The 19,710-nt window shown below is 41.4% G+C and overlaps 1 protein-coding gene across 4 annotated transcripts in view; it reads left to right on the top strand.

Annotated features, from left to right (window-relative positions):
* Positions 1-19,710, top strand: part of adarb1a (adenosine deaminase RNA specific B1a) — a 38,865-nt gene that overhangs the window by 16,095 nt on the left and 3,060 nt on the right. For 2 of the 4 annotated variants that reach the window (XM_011606032.2, XM_029839522.1), the window contains exons 2-9: positions 9,133-9,210; positions 13,443-14,377; positions 16,307-16,421; positions 16,950-17,118; positions 17,625-17,779; positions 18,006-18,174; positions 19,040-19,221; positions 19,417-19,595. In XM_011606032.2, coding sequence (XP_011604334.1) covers positions 9,207-9,210; positions 13,443-14,377; positions 16,307-16,421; positions 16,950-17,118; positions 17,625-17,779; positions 18,006-18,174; positions 19,040-19,221; positions 19,417-19,595 — 1,908 coding nt within the window. In that variant the 5' untranslated portion in view covers positions 9,133-9,206. 4 annotated transcript variants of the gene reach the window in all.

Here is a 19,710-nt window from a genome sequence, read left to right as displayed (position 1 = left end):
TGCAAAGTTGTGGTCTAAAAACTTTTCAGGAAATAACTCTAATTTAAACCTCTAGAACTAAGTTAAACTTCATTTGCACATTCCTCTCTTTATTCCTCTTTATTCACTTTGGCCAGATGGATCAATAAGGTTTGATGAAGACACACACTTACATTAACAGGAAACTCCGTCAGACTGAAGAGTGCACATTTACATGACATGCCAGCATCTCCGGATGTGTCCCTGATAGATGTGAGCCTCTTCTGTCAGGCTCTCTTCCATTAGAAAAGCACTCCACTAGTAGAATGAAACTGGGTCAATTGTTGAGTGTGGATCTTTTGGGTTGGCTGCCTCGGCTGCTGTCATCCAGATTGTTTTTTGTCCGATCTCTCATTGTGATATTCATGCGCTCACGGGACCAGTGGTCATAGTAAACGTCGGACACATGCAGTATGGTCCCATTGTTGCCGCGTCCCTCCTCCAGGGCGACTCATTTTCTGTTCAATCCTGCTCCATTGACTCATTTATGATTGCAAATGCCTGCTAATATTTTCACCGGCTGCTAACCTCAAGTGCACTCGGTCCTCACATTAATTCAGATTCGAAGCTACTGTCTCGACGGGCCCGGGCAGCAGATGTGCTGTGATTTTTCATCTTTTTATCCTCCTCAGGAATCATCACTTTAGCCTAACAGTTATTCATGAAGAGTGCGGTAAACGGTATTAATGCGCACGCCCCAAAAAAGCACTACTATTGTACGTTACTTTGCATGCAGGGCGCGTGAGGAGCCCATCATTTCCGTGTCTCTGCTTAGCGGGGTGTTGTGAGATGAACTGAAGTGTGAGTTTAATCTACTGGGAGCAAAAGTGAATTTCAGACGAGGTATAAGCCGATGTGCTCCGTGAGGCGTGTACGCCACGCTGCCGCTGAGGGATGTGTTGGTCGGCCCGCAGCCACAGATCTCTGTCTGGCAACCAGCCACAGCTCTGTGATGTGGAGGCATTGATACACATTCCCTTTGCCCCCACCCCACCTGGCCCTAACATCGCTCCTCGCTCTGCCTGCAGCTGGTGCTTTGCCTGAAGCTCCGCTGATAACCTCGACTCTCCTCTGCAACCATCCCCACCGCCCTGACTGTCCATCAAATGCTAACATCAGACAGATAGAGCAGGAGGCAGCAGCCTACATTAAGGCTGGCCCCGGGTCTCAGGTGTGCCAATATTGGCTTTTAATTAAATCCAGATTTAAGACAAGGTTTGTGTTGAAGATACACTCTTCTTTTTGACCAATGTTCACTAATCCACCACTAATAGAGACAAGCCCTGTTTGCCCAACTTTGATACTCCTGTCAGCTGTCACATGTCAGATCAGTTGAAAAGATCAGAGGGTGATAAGAGGCTATACGGGTAAATAAAGTAGTGTAACGCTCCAGCTTTAATTAAACATTCATTGTTGGCTGATAGAGGATGTGATAATACATCTGCTGTCACATATGGGGGAGACAAACTGAAAAACTGCTCTATTCCTTTAGCCTAAGCTAAGTCTTGATGATAAATAGAAGCTAATAGAAATGTGTTTACCCACAGGCAATTTGACCACTGAAGTTTAGCAAGATCTCACCTTCATATCAAATCATATGATAACATCTCATCGTACATCAGTTCATGGGGCAGCAGATTAGACAATAACACCAACTGGTTAGCAAACTAGTTCTGGATGCAGAGGAATACTTTAAATCACAGCGAATGTCTGCACTGTCTAAAAAAGTTGACGCAGGTTGTTACAATACGAATCAAAGCAGGGAAAAGTTTAAAAAGAAGAAATAAAGGGAAGCCCCTTGCATGGGGAATGAATCAAACCTAATTACTATTACTTCCAAAAATAAATTTTCTTAAATACTGCACAGAATGCATGCTATTGCTGCTCTATGTGATCATGCAACCAAAGTGTTCTGTGCAAATCAAACTGTGTTTGCTTTACCTATGTGTGACGTTATTAAAATATGACCTGTCACTGAAACGACCTTAAACTAATTACGCTAACCTTCCTCGTCGTTATAGCTGACTGGGCTAAACTGGCTGTCTGACAGGATGATCAGTGCCCTCGCTTCTTTAGTTAATTTGATTCATGGGGACATTTCTGACTGGAAACCCCTCCTGGGGCAGGTCCGCTTGTGAAAGTGCAATTATAGACTAATCCACAATTTGATAAAAGCTTAAAAACACAATCAAACCTCTCTGCTACTGCACTGTTGTGCACTTAAATGCCTCATTTTAACCTTTACAATAATAAACAGCACCTACACTTCATGTTTGATGAGGCTACTGATCTATTCCTACAGTGTTTATGAGTAAGCTAAATAAAGGGCAGCTTCAGTGCAGCGTGTAGGGAAAGTGCAAAAAAGCAAACTGTCTTCCATCAAGTGAGATGTACTATAAGACTCAAGTCTTTTGGGTTTCTTTATCCTTAGATCCTTAGAAGTAAGTGGATTTGCCTGAAGCCTGTTGCTGAGTCACAAAGAAAGTGACAAACAAGAAATTCAATTGCACAAACGTTTCCATGGCATGTTTTTGAATACGAATATTTCAGACGCTCCGTGATTACAGATCAGATGAGCCAAACGTCGACTTGAACAGCTGCTAGTGCAGGCAAAAGGAGTTCATCCAACATGCTGTCAAAGTTGAACCAGGCTGAAAGCCTGGACGGTAAACATACGGAACCATTTCCTGCTTGTTAGGCATCAGTAGACAGCATCCCCCCCCCCCCCCCCCCCCCCCCCACCTGCTGTCCATCAGCTCCAGGGCTCGCTAATCCTGAGGCCGTGGGCTGTGAAATTTAACATCAGCCCAAGCAGTCTGTCCTTCCGCCCATCCTCTATTGCCCCCTCTTCCTTTCGGTCTCTTTGGGGAGAGAGCGGAGAAGCTGGGACATGGAGGAGAACAGCGATAGCCATCTGTTGTGCTGGGTTGGACCAGTGATGCAGACAGGATGAGTCCGGGAGAAGCTCACTTTGGTGCAAACTGCAAAGCAGGAAGTCCAATTCAGTTTGATTTGGAGTAATACTCTTTCAATATGATGCAAATAGAACAAGGTTGACATTATTATAACAATACATTATCAAATGGATTTCCCAACTCTTAACAGATCTTTAATGTGTTGTAATTTGTTGTTTTCTAGTAAATGCTAGCAGTCCGAATGACCTGGTACGCTGGTGATCCATGATGAAGATAATTCAGCAGTGCCAGTAGCCTGGGACGATTTAGATTTTAGCTTATCACGTTTGCTGTATACTCAGTTGCCTACAGGCTTCCTCTCCTCAGAAATAGGGAAAACCAGCCCCTCTGGCGATTCTGTGCTGAAGCGGATTCATCTTGTTCATGTCCCCTGCTCTAGCTGTCTGATATTATTGCGCAATCTACGGCGTTGGAGTGTGTAGGGTGGTTAAATATCTAATTCTTTGTCTTGGTTGACTAAAACTAAAGCAATCATTTTTACAGACATATTTTTGTTGATTGGCTGATAATTCACTCCAACACAATAACTTTGTGTATGTAATTTACTGGTATTATCTCAGTGAAAACATCTTGGACTCACAGTTATCTGCTTATTGATTCATTTCGGATGTTAATTCTATCTATAAAGAGTCAAACAAATCCCTGCAAGAGTCACACAATCAGGAGAAAAGGAAGTACTTTAACGATAAAATAAAACTGCTTTTAATGGGTTCACGTAAATAACAACGATCTTTGATATTTTCCCAAAAGCAGTAGAACACCCAAAGACAAAAACCTTTTTTTTTATACTTTTCAAACTTAGAACCATGGTCGTAAAACTCACCGGGTTCTTGAGAATGTATTCTTCTGGGAAAACATTCTCGCGCTGTTGGCCCCCGCGCATGAATATTTCAGCGCCCAGTTTGTCGCCACAAACAGCTTTCACCAGCAAAAGTCAGCAGCAATTGTGAGCTACCTGTGTCGGTTTTAAATGGAAAAGCGAGCGTGCGTGCTCCAAGCTCTGTGGGTGGGGGGGTGAGGGCGTAATCTGACAAATATAGACAACAGGGATTCACAGTTTATCTCCAGCTGCTATATAAAGTTTATTGACCATAGCATGTAAACACTTAAGACAAATGCAGAGTGTAAATCTACTTTACATTGATTTTATTTCCCTGAATCTTGTTTTGTGTGAGGGGCTTTTAGGTCATCAGTAAGGCTCCGTTATGGTTTTATCATTACCTTTATGCATTAAGTGAACTTATATAAGAAAATAGACCCAATTATGGTAACTAACAAATGAGGCTTCGCAGCTATGTTCTTAATAGTTCTCTACAACTCAGCAAAAAGAGGGTGAGAATATTTAACATGTTCCATAATCACATTTTAAGAAACTGAATGGTTTTTCTCTCCATTGAAGACAGCCGTGCTGTGTTTCCATGGGTGGTGTTGCTGCCAGAAGCCAATCAGAACTCTTCCTGGAGTGCTTATCAATGTTTTTTTCATCAATTTCATCAGTTAATGAAGCTGTGGTCCTTAACAGTGCACGTCTCATTAAGCGCTGATCCTGAGAGTTGATATCAGAGGAAGCCCAGTTATAAAATGATGGATATTATATGTTAGAATTTTGCTTGCTTCAGGTGACCTTGAGTTGAGCACACCAGGTGACTCCTGCCGTTCGTTTGGCTTCAGGCTTCATTTCCAGTGTGCTATCCAAGCTTCCCCTCTGTCTGGAAGTGGATAATCCACTTAAATGCCTCACCTTTGGGAAGGCTGCCACTTGCCCACGGCCTCTTGTGGAGAGGCCACAGCAGAGGATCTGAAGAGTCTGCTGTCAGCAGCACGATTGTATGGAGGAGAAAGCTGTGTGTGCGTGTGTGTGTGTGTGTGTGTGTGTGTGTGTGTGTGTGGAAGCCCTGTCGGTCACATGGGCGTGTGGAATTGATACAGCCTTCGCCGCGGGCCCGCCGGGCTCCTGCCGGGGCTGCAAAACAAATTAAAAGCACCATGAAGATTTCACGGAGTCGCCGTGAAAATGGTAGAAAGATGGTTGATCGCCTGTGGGTGTCCCTGAGGACTGTTTCTGTAGTTTGTAATGCGAGGATTGTAGAAAAAAATAAACAGCAAATGATCGAAAGCCCTGTTTGCAGAAGATTAGTATAACTTTTAAAATTCCCATGATTTTAATAAATATAGTTTAAGGACATATTTTCTGGATTATCTGCCTCTACTGCTTCGGTGTGGAGTTTCCATGTTCTTCCCATATTTGAAATCTCGATGGAAGTTGACTTCTATAATCTCTCCTCCTCTGGTAATGGCCCAGTGAAATTGTTTATAGGCATAAATGATGACAAATTGGCAGAGAAGTAGTGTAAATTGGCAATTTATAATACTTTTAGCATGGTGGATAGTCTGATGGTTCTCAAATTCCCCGTTAGGATGTTCCTCCCAATAACTGCACACCTTCCATTTACGTCTAAAATGACTTGAGGAGTTGTTATTTCCTTGTGGTAGTCTTCAGGCACACCGCTCCCTGACATTTTTCAGACCATTGTTTTGCTTCTACAGTTATATTTTGTGTATGTGCGTGCGTGTGTGAACGAACATGACAGCTCTCCTCTCACATTAGACAGATTCTGTTGTTCCCTGCCTCGCCGGCAATCTGCTGCAAATGTCACATTTCCATCCAGATCCAGAAGCCTGTGAAAAGTTAAGTGAATTTAAAACAGAAACTTCCACAGCGGTGTAGGTTAATAAGCTTCCTGTTAAGCTGAAAAGGTCAGGCATTTATCTCCATTTAAGCTACAAAGCGTATTAAAATGTCCTTGATTCTTTAAAATATTTTGTTTTGTCTCATTCACTGTTACTTTACAATGAATACAAGTTATGCTTCATGCAGATGCTGTTAAATGATAATCTCCACACCATAATCTCAGACGTGGAGCGGTGTTTTAACCTGAGATTAAATTAAGTACATTTTCTCGACCAGATACAATGTTTCCATTACTTCTGCCAAACCTATCAATGTTTCACACCCAGATTTGCCAGCGTCCAATTTAAGCACGTCCCAAAATGTCATTTCACGGGGAGGAAAGTTTGTGTGTTAGAAAATCACACCGCTGCCGGCGATGTCGAAGGAAGTTTTTTTTCCCCCCCTGTCCGCGTCACATGTTCTTCCTCTCTTTGCTGTCTGCTCCTCGTCACCCTCGATCCATCTGCATTAGGCCACTGAAAGAGTTCTGTGAGGGCTGTTTGCTGTTGTTTTCTCTTTGGGGCCCTGATTGTAGGGAGCCCCAAGCAGCAGAAAAAGACTCCAGAAGCCATTTATCACTGTCAGCTCGGTTGCTGGTTCCTGATGATGGCTGCTTTTTGCTGATGGGGTTTCCTGTTGGCTGATGTAGGGTAATGATCCCAGATACCATGTGTCCGACACGTCTGTATATATGTATGGTGCATCATTAATGTCAGTGAACAAGCCATGAGATAAACACAAGCAAATATTGATCTGTCTGTCTGTCTGTCTGTCTGTCTGTCTGTCTGTCTGTCTGTCTGTCTGTCTGTCTGCCTGCCTGCCTGCCTGCCTGCCTGCCTGTCTGTCTGTCTGTCTGTCTGTCTGTCATCCATCCATCTGGAACCTCCCTTGTTCTCTGGATATTTGTAAGCTATTCCCTAGATTCCAGGATATGCACTCGTTCACTACTCTAATCACTGCGTAGACCCATTTATGAAGAAAGATGGATGTGCCTATCGTGGCAACAGAAGTATGGCACCTCGTGGAGGCTTGTCAGTTGGCGCCTGTACATTTTCTTTTTTTTTTACAGTGGCTTTATTTAATGTACACAAACACAGAAGGCATAAAATCAGGACTGTGCCGGTCCAGCAACATTTCCCCTTGTTTATTAGCCACTCTGCTGTTTATCAAAATTAACTGCATTAATTTAGTGTCTCAGCTTTGCAAGGTTTTCTGATTATTTTGATCCTGCTTCCTCTTCTGTTTTAACAGTGGGGGGTACACTGGGGGCAGCACTTCCATTGCCACAATGTGCATGCAGCTTTTTGACGATGTAGGCTGTAAATGACTCTATAGGGAGCAGGGTGGAGGGGACTTCTTGGTAAACTCACTGATACACTAAAATTTAGCTTTTGGAGACTAGACCGTCATGCATTAACAACATTTTGTCATATAGCGAATATGTACCAGATGGTTAAGTAATTTTAATATAACATGCTTAGTGGTTGAATTTCTAGCTTAGGAAGCAGTAGTTAGTTGTGCACTACTTTTCAGAATGTATCCTGGGATTCATTGAGTGCACTAAATAGGCTACAGCGATCCTTAATTAGCATGGATGGCTCTACAAAAAAGACTGGACAGAGTCCAAGTTAAGGTAATCTTTTGTTGTTTAGTTAAGTATTAACTCTTCTTATTTCCAATACTTTAAAGCTATAGTGCAATCATTACTCTACTTGAGTACCTGAGCTACATGAACAAATTATGTATATACTAAAATAATTCTTTTTAAAAAATATATCTGTTTTTACTTAAAGGGTCACTAATTTCAGTGTATTCTCTCTCTCTCATCTCATTTTCTGCTAACCTTATTTATACATGCACAGCGCCCCCTTCTCTGTTCAGTCATTATGGTTATTGCGCATAGAAGAAGAAAGCAGCATAGAAAGCATAAAATATTTTATTTATTTGTCTGATCAACAGATTCTCTTCACGACATGGATGAGAGGCCACGGGCTCTTTCTATATACGTGCCACTTTCCATTTCTGCTGGCTGTTTATCGCCCACAATCTCATTTTCTTTCCAATTTGTAAATGGCGTTTTGTATTACAGCAAATCCATTCTTGGGGATGTATTTGTGAATCTAGAAGGCACTCGGCAACAGATGAACTGGGTCCCATAGCTATTGGTAACCATGACCCTAACTTTTATGGCGTCCACTGTTCTATAATGAAGTAAGCAAGGTTTCTCCTCTTAACATAGTACAGTTTTCAAAGTCAGAGAAGTTACTGTTTCCCTGACAACCCTCTTTGATAGCAACATCTGTTGACATTTTTCATCCTGAGTTAATTTTCTACTCACATTATCTTGAGAAAAGCAACCTAAGCCTGTTGTCCTTCCACTCGCTTCACACACACACACAAAAAAAGGCCAGAGGAGCCTGATAACATTGTCATTTCTTATGTTCGGAGCCACATGGCTGAGCGGCAGCAGGGCACGAGGCCATATCTGCTGACAGAGGAGCGATTAGACACAACCGAGTGTGGAGCCTTTCCTGTCAATCCCGTCGGCTTTGAGTTTTGGTCTGTTCTCCTCCCAGAGCAAAGCTGATTAGCCGTTTTGTCTAATTGAGGTCTTCACACTTGTAGCTGAGGATAGCAACATTTATGAAGCAACAAATTCTCTTATTGGATTTCCTCCTGAGACAAAGAACTACCTGTGGACAGAAAGAAATGTGATGATATTTTGAAGAAATCATTTACAAAAAAAGATAGAATAACAAAATTAATATTGAGATTTGAAGACTTCGTGGACATAACAGGTTTCTAAATATCATGCAGTATTTATAATGGGGCGGTCAAAATTAAATGTTGCTTTTTTTAATGTAGCACTTGTTTATCCCTCAGAACCATTGTTGCAGCTGATAAGCATTTGAGCATGGAGAGGATTAGGTAATTGGATACATTGGTCATTTTATAAAAAATACCAATGCTTATATATTTATACATGTATCATTTATTCAGAGTTCTTCTGTTTTTATTTTTATACTGTATTTATATTTATACTTTTGTAAATATTGTATGTAACATTATTGGCTATTGTCATTATTACTGTTTGCACTGAGACATTGCATCGTAATTTCATTTTGATGCAAATCTTAATGACAAATAAAGTCTGTCTATGTCTAGTTCTCTAATTCCTGGTACTGAAAAAAATAGAGCAATCAAATATATGAAAATGTGTAAATGTGTAATTTTCACGGTGGAGAGGGGATGCAGGTTAATGAGAAGCAAGGTTTACAATTACTGGTCTGCTCGAGTGCTTCAGGTTTTTTTTCTAGTAATTTTCATTTGTTTTCACAAACAGGCTATTATTTAACTTAACATATAAATAATAACCTTTTTCTCCACCACATTTTCTCTTTCCACCAGGTCGCGTGAGAGCTCGGCTACTTCGAACCCAGCAACAGAGGCAGCCGACTACAGAGGCTGACGAAGTGGAAAGCATGAGTGAGTCCAAGTCAACCGAGCAATGCTTCTCAGTCTATAACCAACAACAGCAAAAAAATGTGCCCTTCTCTGATGCTTGCATATGTCAAGTAATTAAGAGGTAGTAGTAGGCTGTCATATCTACTATGTAGGCCACCAGAAAAGAAAATAAAAGAAGTACAAATCTGAAGTTATACACCTGCCATATCAATTTAGACTAGCAATTCCAAAATAGACAATTTATACAAATAAGATCTTAGTTCTGAGCTCACAAAGCAGATCAATCAATCAATCAATCAATCAATCAATCAATCTGGACCCCGACAGCCTATAGGCCTATAGCAGCATAACTAAGATGTTAACCTAATAATTAGACAACCCCCTAAGTATGATAATTATGTCTAGGATAGTAACTGGAACTATGGAATTAGTGATGATAAGCTTTTTCAAAGAGGAAGGTTTTAAGTCGAATCTTAAAAGTACAGATGTAGTCAGCCTCCCGTACCTGGACAGGGAGCTGGTTCCATAGCAGGGGGGGCTGGTAGCTAAATGCTCGGCCCCCCATTCTACTCCTAGAGACTCTGGGGACCACAAATAGACCAGCATTCTGAGAGTGGAGTGGTCTATTGGGATGATGAGGTGTCTCTAGCTCCTCCAGGTAGGATGGAGCTAGGCCTCTGAGGACCTTGTAGGTCAGAAGAAGAATTTTAAAAATTATTCTAAATTTAACGGGCAGCCAATGAAGAGACACCAGTACAGGAGTTATGTGATCTCTTTTGTCAATACCTGTCAGAACTCTGTCTGCAGCATTTTGGATCAGCTGGAGGCTTCTTAAAGAGTTGTTTGGACACCCTGATAATAAAGAATTACAGTAGTCCAGCCTGGAAGTAACAAAAACATGAATGAACTTTTCAGCATCATGCCGTGTCAGTAGCTTCCTGATCTTTGTGATGTTCCTCAGATGAAAAAAAGCACTTCTAGAGACTATTTTAATGTGTGAGTTAACGGACATATTTTGGTCAAAAGTTACTCCTAGATTCCTCACAGAGAGACTAGATGTTAATGAGATACCATCTAGAGTGATCATATGATCTAATCTATCCCTGAGAGGTTCACCATGACCTCAGTTTTTCCTGGGTTAAGGAGGAGGAAATTTGAAGACATCCAGGACTTTATGTCTTTAAGACAGGTCTGAAGCTTCACTAACTTCTCTGCCTCCTCTGGTTTCATGGATAAATAGAGCTGAGTGTCATCAGCATAACAATGAAAATTTATCCCATGCTGCCGAATAATGTTCCCTAAGGGAAGCATGTACAATATGAAGAGGATTGGTCCAAGTACAGAACCTTGTGGAACTCCATGGCTAACCCTACTGTATGAGGAGGGAACACCATGGACATGAGCAAACTGGTATCTCTCTGATAAATATGAGATTCCATTAATGGAAGTCCCACTTACATTACCATTTACTCTTTGACCATCTTCTGCTTCCATTCAGATGTTTTGTTTTGTTTTTTGCCATCTCTGATTGTTTTCTTGGTTAGAAATATTTTAGAACCTTAATTTGTTACTTTACACTCTGGGAAGTGGTTTCCTTGTGTTCATATTGGCAACTATTTACAGCCCCTGTACGCCCGACCACCTTTACAATGTTAAGTGATAATGTTGCAGTCATATCTTTAGGTTTTAGTGTAATATAGATGTGTATCAATGATTGTGGGCCCAAATTATGTTACAAATATTCAATTATAAAGGCAAGGAATCAATGTAATCCTGAGTTCATTCCTCAATGCAGGTTTGACTTTTAATTTTTCCTAAATAGCCCTTGAAAAGGTTTTGACAATTCCATAATGGGGTAGTATCAGAGATTAATTTTAAGGACAACTTATATCTACAGAAAGAGTTCAGTCCAGTCTGATGGTGGATTCTAAGCCCTAAACTAATAAGCTACAGAGAGGCATATGGATTTGGAATTTAGGCCGACTCCAATGCTACAACTCACAATAAGACCATGGATGATTTATGAGAAAAGAGTACAGTAAGTTTAGAGTGAATTTAATATAAAGTGAAGTTCAACAAGCTTTACTGTGGATTGTCCCTGTGCTTCTGAAATGGTGTATACTCAAGGAAAGGAGGTTGGCTCGAAGAAGGCAATTTATCAGAAAAAATATATATAAACCATCAACTTTCAGGCTGCCGTGGCGTTCCACTTTAAAGAGTTAGCAAATCTTTCTGCCACTGAAGACTGGAATGAGAAAGAGTGCTCGAAAAGGCAAACCAGGTAGAGAATTTTACCCTATGAATATGCTGACTGACGCCGTGCCTCCATCCTAACTGATGTGGCCACTTTAAATACTTTTTTCATTTGTGCTCTTGCAGACGCCAGTAATCCTGTCCCTGTTCCGAGCAAGTCAAAGCAAAACCATTTGGGAAAACATTCGAATTATGCCAGACATTTTAGACTCAAGCTGATGGTTGAGGTGGCGAAGGTTGTTCAAGGGCTTTTTGTTGACATTACATCTCAGACAGGCAAGCATATAAAATAGTTACAAAACACTTGTAATGCAGCAATTCACGTTTCCACCATTGGATTTGTGACCTTGCAGAATGCCCCAAATATGTAAATAATGACACTTTCTGTCCCGAATGAGGCAAAGCGCCAACTGTAACAATCACAACACTTTGCCTCTTCCCCTGCAGACCTATAATCACAACACTGTCTTGTTGCTCAGGGCTTTAGCTGCCATTGGCTCCTCTCTGTATGCTTCTGCCTGCTCATTTTCACTAGCCAGCTGTAGTCAACTGGCATGAAGTGAGCAAGCAAATAAGAGTATATGAGGCAAAATTCACAAACATCAGTCAGGTAAAATGCCTGCTAACATATTTACTCTTTAATTTGTAGGTCTTCACTTTATTTTTTCCATGTTAATCCACTTTAGATTTGTTTAAATGTTGACATTTTTATTTCATTGTCAAATCATATTTGCAGCACAAAGACAGTTAAAGTAAGTTTTTAATGACTCAATAATGTTGTGCATTCCTCTGATCAATGATCTAATGTCATCATGTACTATCCTAGGCATTTTTATCATTAGTATCAACCATTCAGCAAGGTTTAATCTACATTATCCCACAAAGCATCAGGATCAATTTATTTAACTTGTTTAAATGTTTCAGTGTATTTATCTATTTACACGGTTAACTGACTGTCACCACAGCGAACAAACATGCTCAGAATTTTGGCCTCTCATTGGCATCCTTGGTTCTTTTGAGGACCCAGGAAAAAAATGCAGATTAAATATTTCAGATGGAGCATTTATTTTTCAGTTAAATGAACAACACATTATAACCAAAAATTCAAAATGGCATCTTGATTCATTTGGTTTATGAAAGCACTATGCGAACCGTACTAGGTGTGAACAGTTTAACCTTTGGTCTCAGGATCTGGCTAATGCAGATATTCAGATTTTAGCTAAATGTCACAGCAATCAAGCAAATGTTTTTTTCATTGTAGGGGGATCTTGATCATTGATTGACTTTTCAAAACCTGCTAGAAGGAGTAGTACTGAGATGTAAAAGAGAAACAAAAGGGAGAATTTTAATTATCAGCTATTTGCTAAACTAATCCCGACTATACAGCCAGTCATTGTGGTGATTCTTGCAGTAATCTACTAATTACTTCTGTTTCTGTGCTCAATCATGCTGGTTTGTGTCTAAAAGTGAAAATGTTCAATCTGTTCTGGTATTTTTCTTCAGGCTAAGAATTTGCTCAGGATAAGTCGATCCCCCTTGTTTGCGCTCATCTCTCTCTCTTTCTCTAAACCTGCATATTACTGGATTGATTTCTGTCCTGAGCACCGAAAGGAGTAACCTATCGAGCTTTTGCTGGAGGATGTTATAAATGAAAATTTACTTTAAGTTCAATCAGCTTTGTTAACAGGGCAGGGTGGTTTGTGTTCCTAAACCCAGAAGCTAAAAGGACTGAAGAAAAATTTCTTTATTTTGCATTATTTCAGTTTTGGTCTTAAAACCCCAAATTTTCTTTGGTTGCGGTCTGGCTGATAGCTAATAAAGCAATATGTGTGTCGACAATATAATTTGCTACCAATATTTTCACATATTGTCACCACAAATGTATTGAGGAGCACACATCACTTGTTCAGTTGCAAAGTGAGATTAAGGAATCTCTAAATTTTGCATTTACAAGATCCTGCAACGAAGGCATTGTAAGTTACTCTTTCTGGGCACCGCAGGTTCATGCAGCACAGATGTTAAGGAAAATCGGAACTTCGACAACCTCTTCTCCAAAGAGGGGATTGCAGCCGAGGCTGCTCAACTCCCCAATGGGAGTGCTGGGGGTGGGAGGAAACGTCCCTTAGAGGAGGGCAATAATGGGCACACACATTCCAAGTACAAGCCCAAGAAGCGGAAGAAAATTCCTGGGCCCATTTTGCCCAAAAATGCTCTCATGCAGCTGAACGAGATCAAGCCTGGCCTGCAGTACAAGCTGCTCTCTCAGACCGGGCCTGTCCACGCCCCGGTATTTGTCATGAGCGTAGAGGTCAACGGGCAGCTCTTCGAGGGTTCAGGTCCCACAAAGAAGAAAGCCAAACTGAATGCAGCAGAGAAGGCCTTGCGGTCCTTTGTCCAGTTTCCCAATGCATCTGAGGCCCATATGGCGATGGGTCGGACACTGTCGGTTCACACGGACTTCACCTCAGACCAGGCCGACTTTCCAGACATGCTCTTTAACGCCTTTGAAACGTCTACTCCTGTCGATGACTCATTTTACCTCGCATCCAACAGCAACGGTTCCTTTTGCTCGCTGGGGATCGAGTATCCGTTGCTCCCCTCCCCTGTCCCAAACTTTGTCCAAGCGCCATTACCTCCAGCCCCCTCCACCTACATCTCCCCCACGAGCGGAAAGAATCCAGTCATGATCCTCAATGAGTTACGGCCTGGACTGAAGTACGACTTTGTGTCGGAAAGCGGGGAGAGCCACGCCAAAAACTTTGTCATGTCAGTGATGGTAGATGCTCAGAATTTCCAGGGTTCCGGACGAAACAAGAAACTGGCCAAGGCCCGGGCTGCCCAAGCGGCTCTGTCGGCTCTCTTTAACATGCAGCTGGATCAGGCTCCGTCAAGACAACCCATACCCAGGGAGGGACTGCAGCTTCACCTGCCACAGGTAAGATGTAATTAGCATGCCGCTGCATTTTAATTGTTTTTGCACCCCACGGTGAAAATGCAACCCAGTTCCATTAAGGTGTACTGTTATTATCAATAGAACAGAAGTGCCCTGCTCAGTGGGAATGGAGTTTTAATATTCTGCTCAAGTTACTGCAAGGTCATCAAATACTGCATTTTGATTAGTTGTTGGTGATCCTCCAGTGTCAATATCTGATAAGGTGCTGAAAGCGCTTTTCACCAGTTATTTCCTAATTGTATTTATTTATTTGTCACCTCTGATCTTTGTCTAATTAAACATCACCCTCTGGCCACACTGTGTGTCAGTCCTGGCAGCCTTTAAAGTGCTTTTGCTCTTACATTAGATTAAAGGAATTGCATGGTGTCATATTGCTTTTCAGTTTTCTTCAAGCAATCCAGATAATGTGGCTTTTACAGCTGTATTCCAACAGTGTGCTATGAGAAACTGGACAACTGATGTCCCAATTTAATTTAAATGCACTTTTATGAATGCTTTGGAAATATATACCAGGAATGTGCACCTGCATAAACTGTGATGGATTGAAGTTGAGTTGGTTTTGGATACATTATGACCACAAACTGTATACAAAAGATGGAATTAATCTTCTGCTCTGAAAAGTGAAATCAAAGAGGACATTTCTTTTAATGCAATGGCACAGAGATCCACTGGAGGCTAGCTCCAAAACTCCAGGCTCCAATCCACTCGCATTTATCATAAAATACTCTTTAAATAAAAGCCACAAGTCATAACAGCTAAATTTCATCATCCTAAAATATGATGTGGTGGTCCATCTGAAACTATTTCCTGGATTTATTAGATTTTAATCCCTTAAAACTGGGGTGTGTCTATTTGATTGACGTGACTAACATACAATACAGTCTGTGGGAGAGCTGCATAGACCGAGCTCAAAAGTTACAGCCGTCCATTCTTCCTCCTGCAACCCCACCTGCTTATCCAAATGTAGTCACTCCCGTCTCCAAGAACTCAAGATGCCGAGTGCTACTGCCAAGTGTAAAAAGGAAGTCGTAAAAGATGAGCAAGTTAATTCCAAATCAGCAACTTCATGTGGGCGACTAAGAAAGGCTTCATTTTTTGACCCTTTGTAACATAAGCAACTTGAATGAGATTCAGCTGCTGCACAGAATCATCACTCTTTCAATGAATTTTTCGACTAAAAAGTGTACCTGAAATGGCTACAATAAACAAAGTTCTCTTGCTAACTTGGTTTAGCAGATCAAACAAAGGGTTAGCAGTAAGGCAGCATATCCTGTGCTGTATTTCACATCTCCAAATTCAACGTGAAGAGGCAGCACACCTCTGTTATTCCACGCAGGGTCCATCAAATTACAAAGCCTCAGCTGGAAACCAAACTGTAGAATACACCTCCTTGTTAGATCTCCCTTGTGTATCGAAAAGACTCGTCCACAAATGTCACTGCTTGTGACTAATCTGACAAAGTCTGATTGAAGATGGAGACACATTCAGGCGAGTTCAATAGACCAGGAATTTGTTTACACATAAACTAATCCCTGTCTGTAATCCCTGCACACCGATAACAAAGCTGCTATCTTAATTAGCATCGCTCTCTGAGTGCTATTCAAACACCCCTGCTCATTACAGCAACCTTTCCAGTCACTCTTTTACTCAGCCAGCAGTCACTGAAGCAAACGATCCAACTGTTTAAGCTACTAAGATCTGTGCCATTCACACTGCACAATTGAAATATTCCAGAGAAGATAAGACAAGTTTGCTTTTCATCACGCTTTGAAATTGTTATGTCAGTGTTAACGGGGGGGATTTGCAAATTTCCTGTAAGATCTGATGTCCTCATCCCCAAGGCCTGTGTTGTCTGTCTTGCCTCGTTCGGTAAGAACTGCTGAAGAACCGTGTTTGCTTTCCTTTCCACAGGTCCTGGCAGATGCCGTGTCTCATCTGGTGGTCGATAAGTTCAGCGAACTGACAGACAACTTCACATCTCCGCACGCTCGGAGAAAAGTTTTGGCCGGCGTTGTCATGACGACAGGTGATTTTGTTGGTTTGTTCTTGGGCTCCAGTGAAAATACTTGATTTGGAATTTTTGCTGGATGTTCGTGAAAAAATCTTATTGTTATGTATTTCTACCTTTCCTTCAACATTGCAGGTTTTTGTTGCTGGATCATGATTACACATTTGAGCATTTTATTTGGAGTGAAATTGTTATTTTGCATGTATTTCCCCAATTATTTTGCCTGACTTATTAGCAAAGTTAACAACAACAGATACAATAGAATAAGGGGTCATGATAAGACATCAACAATGGGAATTTGAATTTGTTGCAGTATGTTTACATTGTAAGCTTGTTGATTTAGGATTTACAGCTAATTCATAGTTCTTAAGGTGTCTTCCATGAATTTTCGACACAGGAATCTTTAGTATATGTATAAAAATATATATTTAGAACATCCTAGTTAGCTTCTACTTCCCACACATGACCATTTTTTTCTTCCCTTTCTCTCTTTTTGAGAAATCTCCAAATAAAGGCATATATTTCATTCATATTCCTTTTGTACAGGCACTGATGTGAAGGAGGCTGAGGTCATCTGCGTGTCATCAGGGACAAAGTGCATTAATGGGGAATACATGAGTGATAGAGGCTTGGCCCTTAACGACTGCCATGCCGAAATTGTAGCTCGTCGCTCGCTCATCAGGTACCTTTACTCCCAGCTGGAGCACTTTCTCAGGTGAGTCAGGTGACGCCCCACGTTTTGCTAATGGACACAGAAATGTAAGAACAATGTAGAATTTTGACAGGGCTATGCCCTGTATTGAGGACTATCTTATTTCTAATTCAGAATAACCCTTAAATCATAAATCAGGAGACATTCAAGGGAAATTCCAGAGATTTTTGGAGAACTACTGCAAGATTTTAAACATATCAATACTTAGAGACTAGTAAACATTTTAAAATTGAATGATTATTCAAACAACTGCCACAGCTTTTGCAACAAATTATAGATGACCTTTCAGGATAGAGCAAACGCAGGAGCATTAATATAGTGCAGCCGTGGCAGCTGAAGCTAATCTACTACTGTTCTGCCCTTTCTACATGTGCTTCAGAAATGAGTTGGATGTATCGAAGCTGTGTCATCTGTATTGAGACAATCATATTGTTTTTTTCGAAGCAGTTTTCTTCCTTCTGCATGTCAACCTAGCAAATTGATTGCTAAAGCATACATTTGTGTTGCAGCAACCACGAAGAGGAGCACCACAAATCCATCTTCACCAGGTGTGAAAAGAAACAAGGTTTCAGACTGAAGGAGAACGTCCAGTTCCACCTGTACATTAGCACCTCACCCTGCGGAGATGCTCGCATCTTCTCTCCTCACGAGGCTGGAGTGGAAGGTGAGTGGATGAGTGATGACTTTAGCCTTATTTAATTTATATAGAAGCTTTCATACAAGGAATGTAACACAAAGTGCTTTAGAGGTTAAACGTTAAAATTGCCGACCCCCCTGGCCCACTCACCCACCTATCCATCCATCCACACAAACACACAACTACAAGCATAATAGCACAATGATGCACGTAGTCCTCAAAACAACTCCGTGCTTGTTTTCTGTCCTCTCAGATCAGGGAGACAGGCACCCTAACAGGAAAGCTCGTGGGCAGCTCCGCACCAAAATCGAGTCTGGGGAAGGCACCATCCCAGTTCGCTCCAGTAACACCATCCAGACTTGGGATGGGGTTCTTCAGGGTGAAAGGCTGCTCACCATGTCCTGCAGTGACAAAATCGCCAGGTACAATATATTTCAGAATGAATTTTGTATAATTTTTTATCAATATGGAGGATGGTAGCACCCAAGGTTATGACTTCTATTCACACTGATCACCAAATCAGAGCATGAATGATTAAGCTTGTTGGTCATGATACAGATTAGCATGCTAACAGAGCAGCAGCTTTAACCATATAGAGGAAGTGTTCATAGACAGTAAAGGTCAACATTTTGAGGTCAATCTAAATCACGGTAGCATCTGAGATATAGATTTGCTCTTCCTATCTTATGATAGCGATGCTATAGCTGAGGAAGGTTGTTTTGCTGTAACAGGGTTACAGCAAAAATCAAACTCCTGGAACTATTGACCAATTATGTTAAATATTAGACTTCTTTAGAACTCTTTCTTCAACCAAACATCTTTACACAATCACGACATGAGTGACTGAAACAGCTATTATTATAATTTCTTTCCCTAATATTCCTTTGCAATATTAACCCATCTGTAGAGCATCTTAAAGTGTTTTTTTTTTAAATCCCAGCAGCAGCAGGAATCCTGATGATTATGCGCATATGTAAAAAAGGCGAATTATAGCATCTTGGTGTCATGCTGCAATCACTCGAACTCCACAGTCTGTCAGTGACACTTTGATTAGGCTTCTTGACGAATCCCCAGGAGGTGACTCTGGAGTCTGCTGAGGCAGAATCAGAATCCAGAAAATTAGTGCCATCAACAGTGCTGAATTTCCTCTTTTATCACCGAGTTCGACATCTTCCACGGCCTTGGCTTCGATACTTCTCTTAACTATTGTGACCATTGTCTATAGATTTAGAGAGAATTTTACGGTTGTCTTCCTGAGTAAAACTATTTGTTTTTTCCCCACTTCAGGTGGAATGTGGTTGGATTCCAGGGCTCCCTGATGAGCTATTTCACAGAGCCCATCTACTTCTCCAGCGTCATCTTGGGCAGTCTGTACCACGCCGACCACCTCTCCAGAGCCATGTACCAGAGAATCACTGACATCGAGGACCTGCCACAGTCCTTCAGTTTGAACCGACCGCTGCTCAGCGGTGAGGATTAGAGGGCTCTTGAATAGGTTCCACTCAGCTGTCACATTTGCTGCATTTAAGCTGCAAATGTGACAGTTGAGTTTCAAGCATTCTTTTGGGCCTAAAGGGGGTGGGGTGGGGGTCAAAAATCATTAATCTGAAAATGACCTTCTGTTCTCTCTATAGTTGTATAAAACATGGTTTGCATTTTTACAGGAATAAGTAATGCAGAAGCTCGCCAGCCAGGAAAAGCACCCAACTTCAGTGTGAACTGGACGGTAGGAGACCAAGGCCTAGAGGTGATCAATGCCACCACAGGGAAAGACGACCTTGGCCGGCCATCGAGACTCTGTAAGCACGCTCTTTACGGCCGGTGGATGCGCCTGCACAGCAAGGTAATATGAATTAAAAGGAAGTACCAAGTATTTTGTTTCAGGAAAGAGAATATAGTGGTAGAATGTATGAGAATTGTTTTGTAACAACCTTTTTCCTTGCCACTATTGCTCGTTG

This window comes from Takifugu rubripes, chromosome 8, assembly GCF_901000725.2.
Source record: "Takifugu rubripes chromosome 8, fTakRub1.2, whole genome shotgun sequence".
Classification (NCBI taxonomy): Eukaryota; Metazoa; Chordata; class Actinopteri; order Tetraodontiformes; family Tetraodontidae; genus Takifugu; species Takifugu rubripes.
This window is presented reverse-complemented; position numbering and strand designations above follow the sequence as displayed.